The following is a 15,016-nucleotide window of genomic DNA, read 5'->3' on the forward strand; positions in this document are numbered from 1 at the left end:
ATGGCCCCATGCACTATTTTTATTGCCCGGTTCTTAGAGTCTCATTGACATGCTGGATTATTTTGTGGAGAGAGGATGGTATATGGAAGGAGGTTTTGGATCTAGGCAGACCTGGGTTTAACATACTCTCTCCCCCATTTTCTAGATATTTGGCCTTGGGCAGATCACTTAAATTCTAAACTGAAGCTTAACCATTGGTTAAAATAATGATAACACATAATTTGCAAGGTTGGCATAAAGAGTAGAGATGTTGTATGTACAAATTCCCAGTATAGTGGCTGTCATGATATAGTTTCTTAATAAATGGTGTCACTTATAGCTATAAGTTTAAAAATACTGTCATGCGAATTACTTAATGTCACTGAGGAGAATAAAATAATAAATGAGCTATCGTACGGGGTTTTGTTTTGGTTTGGTTTTTTGGTTTTTTTGGTTTGGTTTTTATTTGTTAAAAAGTACATCTTATCTCTCCTGACAGAAAAGCTGTCTTTGTCATATGCTAAATTTCAGGATGCAGCTGGTTTTATTTTCTAGATTTTTAGTCTGTTCCATTGAACAGTTTGTCCCCTTATGCATCAGTTGCCCATAGTAGCTCTATATAACATGTCTTACTGTATGTTGGAGACTAATTCCCATTCATTACTTTTCCAGTACCCTATGAACTTTAAGTCAGCTTGTCTAATTCCCCCATCTTCCATTCTGTTGATTATTTTTATTTTTTACTGGGATCACATTAGATTTTTTTTTAAAAGATTTTATTTATTTATTCATGAGAGAGAGAGAGGCAGAGGGAGAAGCAGGCTCCCCGCTGAGCAGGGAGCCCGATGTGGAACTCGATCCCAGGACCCCGGGATTATGACCTGAGCCGAAGGCAGACGCTTAACCATCTGAGCCACCCAGGTGCCCCGGGATCACATTAGATTTATACATCACATTATTAACTATACATAATCTTTATTATGCTACTGTCCTGTTTCACAACACGGCATGCCCTCCATTCATTTCTTTTATGTTCCTCACTAGCCTCATATTTTAAAGCTTTTTTCATGTAGAGTTTGTGTTCTATTTTTATATTTCTTATGATTGTTATCTGGAGTACTTTTCTTATGTTTTATCTTCTGACTTGTGCTGTTTTTACTTTTGAAAGTGATTGATTTCCACATATGCACTTTGTAATAATACTGTTTGGCATTACTTATATTGTACTTAGTCTGTGTCAAACACTGTTTTATGTACTTACATATATTTATTTATTAACTCCTCATAATGATGCTAGAAAGTGAGTGCTCTTTTACAATGAGAAACTGAAGCTCAGAGAAGTTAAGTAACTTATTCAGGGTCACACTGCTAGCAAGTAGCAGATCCAGGGTTTTTCAGAGCCAATACTTCTGTAGGTTCTATACCAAACTACACTCAGTCACCTACCTCTCATTTGTAATATCATTTGTAGGGGCACTTGGGTGGCTCAGTTGTTAAGCATCTGCCTTCAGCTCAGGTCATGATCCCAGGGTCCTGGGATCGAGCCCTGCACCGGGCTCCCTGCTCAGCGGGAAGCCTGCTTCTCCCTCTCCCACTCCCCCTGCTTGTGTTCCCTCTCTCGCTGTGTGTCTCTCTGTCAAATAAATAAATAAAATATTTAAAAATAATAATAATAATATCATTTGTAAAGATCCTCTGTTAATATCTTTTCTGTTGAATCTCTTGAGTTTTCCCCAAGGATATTGTATGTATTTGATAGGCCTGAGTATCACAGAGATGTTAGTTTTCTCCAAATTTAAACATGGGTTTAATGCATTTCCAATAAAATTTTCACTTGACAATACAGTTAAATTCATATGAAAGACCAAATAGTAAGAGAATAGGCAAAATGTTTTTTGATTGGGATTACATTGAATCTTTAGAGCAACTTAAGGCAGAATTAACATTGTTAAAGTATAATTTTCATGAAGGTAAAATCATCACTTGCAGGCAAATATAAAATAATCATGTGTAAAATATGTTATTTAACTCATTAATTAATCAGGGGACCAGAAAGATATATAATCAGTTCAAAGAGCATCTGACAAACTAGGGCATTTATAGGCAATTTAACAGAGTGTTAGGATAACATTGCTAAATTAGATATAAGACAGTTTAATGTCCAGCAGATCATAAATCTCTGGGGTCATCTGTTCCACTAGAGAGAAATTATTATTATCTTTTTTTAAAGTAGGCTGCATGCCCAATGTGGGGCTTGCACTCACGACCCTGAGCTCAAGACTCAGAGGCTCTACCAACTGAGCCAGCCAGGTGCCCCAGAGAGAAATTATTTTTGTCTCCACCCCACAAAAGCCTACAAGTTCACAAGTAACTTCACTAAGTCTGAGACCTTTAATCAGTAGCAAAAAAAGGAGAAATCCATCCTGCCTCCTCTTTCCTAAATAAAGCCATGCCCATTTGTTTACATATTTTCTATGGTTGCTTTTATAATATAATGCCAGAGTTGAGTGGTTATAACAGAGACCGTATGACCCATAAAGCCTGTTATATTTACTCTCTGGCCCCTTACAGACAAGTTTACTAAATACAGGCCTACGCAATATTTGGATAATGCATCTTACACGTATTTTCTGAGGTTTACCCCAAGATATTTCATGTTTTTGATACTATTAAAAATGATAACTTTTAGGGCGCCTGGGTGGCTCAGTTGGTTAAGCGACTGCCTTCGGCTCAGGTCATGATCCTGGAGTCCTAGGATCGAGTTCCGCATCGGGCTCCCTGCTCAGCAGGGAGTCTGCTTCTCCCTCTGACCCTCCCCCCTCTCATGCTCTCTCTCTCTCATTCTCTCTCTCAAATAAAAAAAAAAATGATAACTTTTGAAAATTTCAAATTCTAAGTGTTCATTGCTGGTCTTTAGAAAATATAATTTTCATATATTGACCTCATATTCCGAGACCTTGCTAAACCTTCTAGTTTTATATCTCTTTAAAATAGATTCTTTAGTGTTTTACTGCATTGATAATCATGTCATCTGTGAATAAGACAATTTTCTTTTTTTCTTTCCAGTTGGCATGCTTTATATTTTTTTTGCCTTACTGAATTGGCTAGGACCTCCAGTATAATGTTGAGTAGAAGTAGTGAGAATGGACATTCTTACTTTTTCCCAACCAAGGGGGGAAAGCATTCAGCCTATCATCATCACATAGGATATTAGCTATAAGTTTTTCCTAGATGTGCTTTACCAAGTTAAGGAATTTCCTTCTGTTTCTACTTTACCGAGAATTTTTATCAGGAATAGATGTTGAACTTTGTCAAATGCTTTTACTGCATCCATTGAGAGAATCAGATTTTTTTAAATGGGTTGATATGGCAAATTACATTAATTTTCGAATGTTGAACCAACCTTGCATTGCCGAGATAAGCCCCATTTCTTCTTGATGTATTATCCTTTTTGTTAATTACTGGATTTGACTTGCTAACATTTTATTGAGGGCTTTCGTGTCTAGAAAAAAAATTTTTTTAAAAAGATCAACTTGCACATCAAATCCCTAAAACACAATATAAAGGTACATTAATATTTATAATCATTCTACATTAATGAAAAGTATGGTACTAACTCATCATTAGAAAGAAAGATCAGAGGACAAAATGGAGAAACAGACCCTCGTATATATGAAAGGTATATTGTAAAGGTTCTATTAGTATTGTAAAGGTCACAGTTTTCATAGGGATACTAAAAATGTTGGGCTTTTTGTTTTAATCTTTGAATCACCATCTGTGATTTAAACTATACATTGTATAATGTACTTTATTTTTTTTTAAGATTTTTTATTTTTTATTAGAGAGAGAGTACAAGCAGGGGGAGTGGCAGGCAGAGGGAGAGGGAGAAGCAGGCTCCCCGCCAAGCAAAGAGCCCAATGCGGGACTCGATCCGAGGACCCTGGGATCATGACCTGAGCCGAAGGCAGACGCCCAACCGTCTGAGCCACCAGGTGCCCCGTATAATGTACTTTGAATAACCATGAAAACATGTCACGGTTATCTCGTACACTTCCATTGCATTTGACCTTAAACCCTCAATAAAGGTTTGTTGAATAAATGAACTAGATTAATGTTGTTTTTCAAAAATCCAAAGGGTAGGATAGTGTTTTCTCTTTTCCTCTATATTTTCCTATCGGTAGCATTGGAAACAAGTGTTTCTGGGATAATCTAAAGATTTTAAATACTTATTAGACTAATGCTCTACTCATCATATTGTCACATTGGAGGCTGAACTTTCTACGACTTTGAGGTAGAGTTTGGATGGCCTTTTTTTTGTTGGTGATATGGAACATAGAAATGCTGTACAGCAGAACACGGAAGCTTCCCTCTGTCAGCTGTATTGATTTGGTGGAGATTGAGGACCTTCACACCTGCAATGCAAAGTTCTCAGAGAGGTTAGAAACTCCTGACTTTGGAACTCCAGGTTTAATGGCCACACCAACTCTCACGTTATTCATTAAAAAGAGTGAGACTTTTCTGGATTATAGAGGAAATCTCATTAATTTGGATTTTACTGTTGTAGAGTTTCGTTTTTTATAATTCTGACATGAAGATTGCACACAATTTACTTTTCTCCGTGAATGTCCATTACAAATTAATCTTCTGAATTTATTTATTCAGGTTCAGCTTAACAGATATACTATTTGACAGTTATTTGTGTTTAGTGTAGTTCATGTTACTGACCATATTGAATAATAGACCAGCAACTCTTTAAAAACTGTTGTTGCTTTCAAAGATTTTTTGCGCATTCAGACTGGTCTTTTCCCAGTTACTTTGTATCCAGGAAGTGTTGCTATTTCTTAGATATTTGCCACTGATAAGTACACTTTTGTTTAACTGAGCACATCGCCGTTGTAGCCTACCAAGGAAGAAGTTTTTATCATGAGGAGGTGACAACAGGCAGTTAGAAGATGGGAGAGTGTGTTTGGATGAGTGGTGACAAAAACCTAACACCTAGGGACGAGTTATCTCAACCATCAGAAATCCAGGATGAGTTGTATATCCTGGGCCTGGGTTTTATAATCCATCACTAGCTTGGGTGGTAGATATTTCAACAATGGGGAGAGGTAGCACATAAACATAGCTGCTAAAATGACAAGTGATTTCTTAGCGTACCAGGAAAGGGAATGATAGTGGACTTTTTTAGCAATTAAGTGACCAAAAAATTGTGGAGGTTTGGAAAACAGACTGAAGTGATTTGGTGCACAGTCAGTAAAACAGTTTTAGTTGGAAAAACTGTAAAGGTTTAATTCGTTCTGTTTACTGAAGGGTTGATGTGTTCAGGGTTGAGGTAAAAAAAGAATCAGAGTTTGAAAATCAGAGTCAATGATATTTCTTCTTTGTAGCAAAAGGTACATATTTTGGTTTTTCTTTTTTTGTCTACATTTTTGTAAGACCATTTTTTACTGTATATTTTTTAATATAAAGAGGCAAATTATTTATACTTCTAAAGGTTCTCCCCCCCCTCCACAAAAAGTGAGTGCTGCTATTTGTTGTATTATGAACACTCAGTATCTGCTCTTAACATTTAATTCAGTGTGGGAGGTGGGAATTCTACCATTTAACCACCAATGCAAAGGAATGTTATAAGGGACTTTTTAGAACAAATGTGATTATTTATAATAATCTTATATAATGAATCATTTGTTGAGTTATGTTATTATAAGTAAAAACTATAAGTAGATATAAAAATTCATTAAGCTTTACACTTCAGACTTGGCACTTTTTAAGTTGTATTTCAGTTAAAAAAAAAACACCTTAATTAGGAATGGTGGTCAGGTTTAGGAATTGTGTGTGATAATTTGGGGGAGTTATACACTTTATAATTTTATGGAGAGGATGTTCTTCATTTTAAAAAGTTCCTCAGGGACTGAAGCTTGTGGTTCATTACAAATAGGGAGAATATTTATAAACTCTGCCTTCAAATCTCCATATAGACCAGTAGGCACAATTGAAGTCCAGCAGCTGAAAAAAAGAGTATGTTAAGGGCATGATTTTCAGTGTTCACTTCAAAGCAGAGATGCAGTATTCATTAATCTTACTCTTTGATTGTGATGTTAGCTCTTTTGTTACTGTTGAGTTTACCTTGGCCCAAGTGCTGGCAATCAAGTGGTACAGTGAAGATGACTGGAAAACATTAACTTGTTATTGTTAGTTGACATCGTGCTGAGGTTGATGGGAAGTCGAGTTTATAAATAGCCTGGTCTATGCACTGATTTAGAAATCTGCTCAGTTTCACGGATAGATCTCATCATACGGGCCGTTCATTGTTTACCTTTGAAGCTTTTTATTGAACAGAGAATGGATTCATCCTTTTGAAAAATGTGATACCGAACATAGCTGTGATAACGTCCCCACTGAAACTTGTTTTCAGTGTTAACTTCTTGACTAAATTGGCTTCATATTGTTCATTCAACTTTATTTTTCTGGATATTATATAACTGGTAATCTTGCACTTTTTAGAAAGGGCCCTGCATTCTCTTGTTTGATATAATTCATTTATATTTTAATCTAGAATGGCCTTCATGTTTTGAAGACTTATGTTTTGAAATAAGCACCCCTCAACATTTGCAGTGTTCAGCATGAAACTTCTGTTAGTTTCTGAGAAGTGTTCCTGTGTGTCCTTGCCTGAAAGTAGGCCTGCCACTCGAATTTTTATGCTGCACTATCAGATGCAAATCATTAACTCTGAGATCTCCCCAGCATGACGGTGGAAAGAACACAGGGTCAAAGCAGTAATCCTGAAAGGAAGTTGACTCTATTATGAGAAATCTAGGCAGTCAGACAAGGCATAACAATAGTTTCTAGAAATCTGGCCAAATCACTAAATAATTGCCTTCCTCTTTCAGGCCAAGAGGCAAACCCTAAGTTTGCATTCTCATTCTCATTAACCTGATGGTGAGGGAAGGATTCAGTGCTACTCAGGTAGGCTCTAAGATACGGAGTTTTTAGGGTTTTGTTTTGTTTTTCTTTGATTTGGGTGGTGCCTTTACTGATCAATCAGTAAGGTTTTAATTAAGTTCCAATTAAATGCTCCATAGTGTACTAATTAAGCATTGAGTGAATATGAAACAGTATAACTTCATCCCCAGAATCTTGCAGTATGACCAGCAAGATACAACCAACAAATCTGAATCTGAAAATTTGGCATGCAGAATCATATAGTATTTAATTTTAAGTCAAATTATCAGCATGGGTAGAGTAGGTAGAGTCTTCATAACTAAACTCTTAATAATCTAGGTCATCTGGCTACTGTGTCTTCTGACCTCTGGCTGTTAGGACAGTGACAAAAAAAAAAAACCCAGGAAGATCTGACAGGCTGTCAGACGTTTCTCAATTTCACCTGACACAAGAGTTACTGAGGGAGCACTGTTTAAAATACAGGTTCCTGGTCTCCTGTCATGAAAACCTGAAGTGTGTAGATCTGAGAAAGGACCCCAGAATCTGCCTTGTTAACATGCCACACACATGATTCTTATGATCAGGCAAGTTTGGAAACCATTGGGTTGGGAGTGGAAGAAGAGGGATTCAATGTCCAAAGCTGAATTAATATAAGAGATGAGTGATTCTTATGTCAGGTCAAGGAGATAACAGAGATTTATGTTGGCAGTGATGGCTGTTAGACGTCAGTGGGGCATTTGCCACCTAGATTGAAGGACCATGAAGAGCAGTAAGAAAATCTTGAAATTTCTAAGCTCAACTATTTAATGGGCCAAAAGTGTTCTGGATTTCATTGCATCACTTATTTGTACCCCAGACCAGTTCCACTCTAGGAACGGTGCTCCTCCCGGTCATTCATGTGGAGAGCAGGCAGGCAGACATGAGTAAGGAGGAAGCATTTGAAATTGTAGCTTGGCAGATGCCAGGAGAGACCCTTCCAAGCTTAAAGGGCAGCTGGCAAGACTGCCCAAAGGCAGGAATGGAGGAAGCAGGAGACTGAGTGAACTGTGTAGTAACACAGTGTTTATTGGTCAAGATCAAGGGGCATGAAGTAAGGGTTGTGGGAAACCAGGGCAGAGATAACACTAATAGCTGTGCATGACACATCTTCTAAGTATCGAGGAGGTTAGCCGTGCACACTAACCCTGGGTCTTCATGGCGTCCTCACAGTGCCCTCACCCAGGGCAATAGAGGGAGGTTGGTTGTATTGTTTCAGTTTTACATCTAGAGCCCTGGTGGTGTTGGGAGAGGTGTCTTTGTCCCAGATTGTGAACTAGAGAAGGAAGTAAGAACCAGAGCCAATAGGTTTTTCTGACCTATGGTGTTAGGTTGGGTAAAAGTTGGGGGGATCGGGCGCCTGGGTGGCTCAGATGGTTAAGCGTCTGCCTTCGGCTCAGGTCATGATCCCAGGGTCCTGGGATCGAGTGCCGCATCGGGCTCTTTGCTCCTTGGGAGCCTGCTTCTCCCGCTGCCTCTCTCTCTCTGTCTCTCATGAATAAATAAATAAAATCTTAAAAAAAAAAAAAAAAAGAGTTGGGGGGATGGAGAAGAGCAGGAAAAGACAATCTTGATGTTGAGTTGAGTTGGTGAGTTTGTGAAGTTCTAAACAGATTTCAGCATTGGTAAATGAAAAAAAAAGTTATCAACAGGTTAAAAAAAGTGGTGTGCAGTGGGGGTACTGAAAGGGGGCTGAAAATGTTGGGAAGGTTTTCAGCTGTGAGCAGAGAAAGGAACTATTGAATGAGAAGCAGAGGTGATGGTTCACAAGTGTGTGAACATAAAACAAATGTTTGTGCCTCCTTCAGATGACATAGGTGGCATACTATACGGACCATCTAACTAGTCTCAACCACCAACCACATTTTCCCTGGTAAGCATAATACTTTAAAAATAGTCTGCAATGGAGAAAGTTTTTAAAAATTAAACTTTGTCTCAGAATTTCATCTGTGGTAGTGGTTTTTTTCCTTCTCCACAGTAGTAGAGGGACTGGAAAAAGATCAGACAGTAGACACTAAGCAGCAAAACAACGTATCCTTACTGTCTGCTCATACGTTCCAGTGTCTCACTGTTCCTTGAGAATCATTCCTTTGCAGTTAGTATTACCTTATAGCTCGCCTCGAAGGATAGATTTGACTATTTTTAATTAGCACCTGATGCTAATTCTTTTAAGGATTACAAGAAATCAAAATGTGGTTCTAAGAGCATCTAATTAATGCAAGCTCACAATACCAATTGGTACTTGAAAGTGAATGTGTAGTTCACCCAACAAGGCTTTTTAACAGATGAGGAACTCTCTAATCAGAGAATTTACAACATATCCCAGAAATAACATGAATACAGTATTATAATATTGAATATCAGTGACTTGAATATAGGGAATTTTTAAAAAATTTATTAAGTTTTTGTGATAATATATACATAGAGCTTACCATCTTGACCATTTTTAAGTGTTCAGTTCAGTAATCTTAAGTCTCTTCACACTGTTGTGCGAGTAACCTCCAGAACGTTTTCATTTTGTGAAAATTGAAACTTCATACCCGGTAAACAACTCCCTACTTCTCCCTTCCCCCAACCCCTGGCAACTATCATTCTACTTTCTGTCTCTGTGAGTTTGACTACTCTTGATACCTCATATAAGTGAAATCATATGCTATTTGTTTTTTTGTGACTGGCTTATTTCTCTTTGCATAGTGTCCTCAGTATTCATCCATGTTATAGCCTGAGTCAGGATTTCCTTCCTTTTTAAAGTTGAGTAATATTCCATTGTATATCTGTATATCCATTATCCATCCATCGGCCATTGAACACTTGGCCTGCTTCCACCTTTTGTTGTGAATAATGCTGCTGTGAACATGGGTGCTCAAATATCTCTTTGAGACCTTCCTTTCAGTTCTTTTAAATACATACCCAGAAGTAGAATTGCCGGATAATGTATTTTTAAAAATTCAGTGTTTAGTTTTTTGAGGTACTGCAGTACTTTTTTTTCCCACAGAAATGTACAGAATCTTAATTTCTGGTTTTACTTAGACAGTAAGGAACTTCATTGGGTACCTTGATGGTCTGTTTGTTTCTGGACCTCATTTTCTTCTAATATTAAGAACTATTGGGCATAAACTTAATGCATTCTTATCGGCATTCCTCCACTATATTGTGGGTACCTTCCCTCCCTGCCCACCTGTGTACCCCAGTTCTGTTGAAACAATTAAATCACCTGTTTTTCACTGAAATTTTTTGGAGACCTGAGGAAATAGGAAGACCCAGGTGGTCACAGAGGGTAACTAGCAATTATATGGATGCAATTCCAAATCTCTTTATCTGTGGCTTTCTCTTTATTGAAACCTCATGTTCTTCAGAAAATGAGCCTCTGCTTCACCCCACCTTACTTAGATCTTTTTTTTTTTTTAAAGATTTTATTTATTTATTTGAGAGAGAGAGAATGAGAGAGAGAGAGCACATGAGAGGGGGGAGGGTCAGAGGGAGAAGCAGACTCCCTGCCGAGCAGGGAGCCCGATGCGGGACTCGATCCCGGGACTCCAGGATCATGACCTGAGCCGAAGGCAGTCACCTAACCAACTGAGCCACCCAGGCGCCCTACTTAGATCTTTTATTAACTGAATCCCTATGTGTTTATAGACATTTGGTGTCTATAGTTTTCATTTGTTGGTATTTTGCTTTTTAAGTGAAATTTATTTTATCTTTTATTTAATAAAGTTGCACAGAACCCGCCTAACCTGCTAAATCTGTACCAAGCTAAGAAATAAAAGAGAGTAAAAAGCTGTTTGAAGATTGCTTATTAAATATTGCCTTTTCTTTCGGTGAGCATGTGTCCTGGAGTGAACAGTGAGATGTGAGTTGGAAATGTATGCTCTCTTTAGTGTCTCTGGCTGTGCTGAATCCAATTCAAGGCAAGTTTTACTGTACACAATGTTCACCTTGGCCACTGGCTTTAGACCCTACTCCCACCGAGGATGTGACAATATTATACTCGTATGCTGTCTCCTCAAATAAATCATAGACCCCTAGGAGTAGAACTTACCATAACTTGAACCCCTTTTGGGCCAGGAGACAATGCCTTTTCATCTGAGCAAGTGTGAATTCTCTTCCATCCCCTGACCAAGCCACAAGCCTGGCCCTCTGCTGATCTTCACGTTCTCGGCAAATGGCACTACCATTGCCTCAGTTTTTCAAGATGAAATCTGGGGATCAAGTTTTGATTCCTGACTTCTCTTTGGCTTGGCATCTAATCCACCAGTATCATCTGCTTCTCTCCTCTTCATCTGTACACCACTCTCCTTGTCCAAGCCACCCTCATCTTTTGCTTAGACAATGGCATTTGCCTCTCTACTTATATTCTTGCCCCCTTCAACCTCTTTTTTATGTAGGGCAGAAGGACCTTTTTAAAACACAGATGAGATTAACTTAATTCCCTGCTTAAAACCCATTAGTCATTTTCCATCACACTTTAAATAAATCCAGACTTCTTACAATTGTTTATAAGCACCAAAATGACCTGACCAGCCCTGCTTCTCCAACCTCATCTTAGGCTGATTTCCTCCTTTCATTCAACCGTAACCTTGTGAACCTTCCTCTAATAGCCCCGCCTTGTCCTGCCCCAGGGCCTTGGTACATTCTCTTCACTCTACCTGAGGAGACTAAGCGGGTTTTCAACAAACATTATATTTACTGAGTGAATGAATGAGTCAGGAGCTTCTTAAGGACATAGATTATACTAAGTACCACCTCTTAAAAGTAGATATGATACATGGTGTAAGTTTATAGATTAGAATGCCTAGTGCAGTGGTTCTCAGTTGGGAGCTGTTTTACTCCACAGGCAACATTTGGCAATGTCTGAAGATAACTGGTTGGTTTTCATAACTGGTAGTATGTCATCAGCCTCTAGTGGGTAGATGCCAGAGATACCAGTAAACATCCTATAATGCACGGGACGGGACCCATAACAAAGAACGACCCATCACCAAATGTCAGTAGTGCTGAGGTTGGAAAACCTTACTTTAGACTAATGTATTTGAGTTAAGAGATGTCAGTTTTAGTAGCTCTGTTGGGCCTTTAAGTCTATCACATTATATAAATAGCCTATTTAAATAATACTAGGAAAATGAATCTCCTTGATTAAAGACTGTCCCTCCTCAGGGACTGTAAATTATAAACCGTAAGCACAATGCCCCTGGTCCACCAACTTATGAATTAAGATTCCCTTATTGGTGAGCATCTTGCTCGACTTCCTCATAATACTAACATGAGCTCAGCCTTTCCATTTGTTCTTCTAATGATAAAATGACCACTAATCTCCAAAGTTAAAGGCATCCCTCTGGATCAGGTGAGCAATCTTCCCCCTCTCCCATTTCAAAGGTTTCTGAGTAAACATCTTTTTCATGATAGCTAAGATTCTGCCAGTTATGGAGACATAATTTATTCTACTAAGAGTTCACCATTAATTTCAAGAAGATTGGAACTAACCACTATATTAGCCTTTTAAAAAAATATATCAGGAATCTATAGAATTTTTATTTTTTATTATTTTTTTAAAGATTTTATTTATTTATTTGACAGAGAGAGACAGCGAGAGAGGGAACACAAGCAGGGGAGTGGGAGAGGGAGAAGCATGCTTCCCGCTGAGCAGGGAGCCCGATGTGGGACTCGATCGCAGGACCCTGGGACCATGACCTGAGCCAAAGGCTGATGGTCAACAACTGAGCCACCCAGGCACGCCAGGAATCTATAGAATTTTAAATACATGCAGGCATAGGCATACACAAATAAGACTACAATGTAAGACTGTAGGCTTTGCTATATAAATATCCAGATACCCATTTTGTGAGACAAATAGACACAGGAAAGATGCTTTGCTTCCTTTGAATAAACTGAAAGCAGACTGGCCAGATTCACCCAGGAAATGAGTTGGGTGGAAGCTAAAATATTCGTTAAAGTGTTACCTCATTTGGATCATTCAGGAAATACTTAGGAAAATAAGAATGTGCTTACTTAGCTTATTTTCAAGTGTGTGCCTCCCTGAGGCAGGACAGAGGAGCTGGAAATTGTTTCTCTGGATATGTGAATTTATGGAGCGTGCTCTGTTGGAAAAAAGTATCAAGGATAAGCCTCTTGAGGATCATAACTAATAGAGCTAATATCTTCAAGGGTCACCAAATTATTCTTCTGAGACACTGAATGGCACAACTTACTCTTAGATATAAATCACAAATGTGGAAAATGTAGAGTATGACAAAAAGGGCAAACTTGATAATATAAGTACTATACTTATACTTCTCAAATGATTACCCTGAGGGATGATCATTAATTCATCCTCACCATACACTTGGTCATTATTATGAGCTGTGGTAAGATGATTAGTCAGAAAGCACTGTTTCTGGGAAAATCATCAGAGACCACTAAGAAAAGTATTGCTGAGGAATAATACTGCACGAGACAGAAGTCCAGTGGCCAAGCAAAAACAACTGCCAGATAAAAAGAATATAAGCAAGTACCACAGAGGAATTAAGAGAGCAACTTAATAATGCAGACCCGGGAGAATGTGGACGCCCCAGATGGATGGAGAGGGCTGAGGTGAGTTCCCTTTCTACACCAACACCTAGCAATGCCTGAAGGGCACAGCGAAATTAAAATCACACATGGGCATGTATCCATTAATAACAATACCTCGTTTTTTAAGGAGTAATTACAAAGTACTTTTCACATCAGTTATCTTTTAGACTTCACAAGAGCCTCATGAGATGAGGTGTATTATTAGCTCCATTTTTATAGATGAGGAAACAAAGGCCTAGAGAGGTTAAATCATTTTCCCCGAGGCCACCTGCTAGGTCTTGACTGGCTGTGAAGCCTGTGCTCACAGCAGGCCAGTGTTTCTCGACCTCAGCACTACTGACATTTGGGGCTGAATGATTCCTTGTCTTGGGGGACTATCCTTTGCGCACCGTAGGCTGTTCAGCAGCATCTCTCACCTCTACTCACGCCCCCTTTCAGTCATAGCAACCAAAAAATGTTTCTAGACATTGCCAAATGTCTCACGGGGGCAAAATCACCCCACATTTAGAACCACTGGCCTAAAGACTCTAGTTCCTCAATAGGAACCTAGAGGGCACCAAGAGGAATTTCCTGTCAGCTTCATATCTGGCCAAGAAGGCTTGTTTATGGCAGAAAATCCATAACAACGTCTCCTAAATTTGGTTCTCACACCCTTCCGGCAATAAAGGGAAAGGGGACTGGCCAAAATGGATTATGGATGGTGACTTAGAAAGAGCCATTGTCTTGTTCAGCCAGTTATTCAACAAATAAACGTAACCGTTCCTGGGAGAATGGTTTCATAGAGGCACCAGTGTTTGAGCTGAAGTAGGTTGAGAGGGAAGATCATGAGTTTCCTGGAGATGAGCTTGGGGGGATGACGAATTCATGTAGATAACACAACAGGTTGGTAGGCTAGGAATAGCGAGCGGGCTGATGGCCCAGGCCACAAACGTATTCTGCCTGGAGGACTTGCATTCATTGGTCATTTTACTTTGTAAGCCAGCCCATTTGCAAGCAGTCTTGGTGTTTACTTTCACTATGGAGTTAACTATTGCCTTGAAAGTACTGTTTATCTCAGCCCACATGGTAATTGCCTTAAATTTAAAATCAAATCAACAAACTTTTGCATTCCAGTAAGGCTCTGTAGGAGATAAAACGACATGGTTTACACAAAAAGATAAATAGCAATCAAGGCAACATATCTTAGGTGCCAAATGAGTGGTTCAGATAAATACTATGCAATGAGAGGCTGGAGAGATTGCACTACCTAGAATTGTCAGGGAGGACTTCACCAAGGGGGCCAATGAGCTGAGTCTTAATGGATAAGTGGAAATAATATGAAATCTGTATAATGGACTGGGGAATCACACAGCCCCCCCGCTGCCCCGGGTAAAAACAGTACATTTTAGATGCTTGTCTTAATACCATCTAGTCTCATTATTTTGGAATATGTCTAATAGCAGATATGAAATCCATTTAGAGACTCATCCATGATAATTGTCCACAGTTCATT

General features: G+C 38.8%; 1 protein-coding gene across 9 annotated transcripts in view; it reads left to right on the forward strand.

Annotated features, from left to right (window-relative positions):
- The window catches only part of THADA (THADA armadillo repeat containing), a 323,874-nt gene that overhangs the window by 196,491 nt on the left and 112,367 nt on the right, over positions 1-15,016 (forward strand). Inside the window, exon 30 of one of the 9 annotated variants that reach the window (XM_035001680.1) lies at positions 6,870-7,298. The exons of the other annotated variants lie outside the window; for them this stretch is intronic. Within the exon in view, the coding sequence (XP_034857571.1) occupies positions 6,870-6,911 (42 nt within the window). The 3' untranslated portion in view covers positions 6,912-7,298. Of the gene's footprint in view, positions 1-6,869; positions 7,299-15,016 lie in introns of those variants that run through there. 9 annotated transcript variants of the gene reach the window in all.

The sequence above is a fragment of the Mirounga leonina genome, unplaced genomic scaffold, assembly GCF_011800145.1.
Source record: "Mirounga leonina isolate KUSES-001 unplaced genomic scaffold, KU_Mleo_1.0 Mir_125, whole genome shotgun sequence".
NCBI lineage: Eukaryota > Metazoa > Chordata > Mammalia > Carnivora > Phocidae > Mirounga > Mirounga leonina.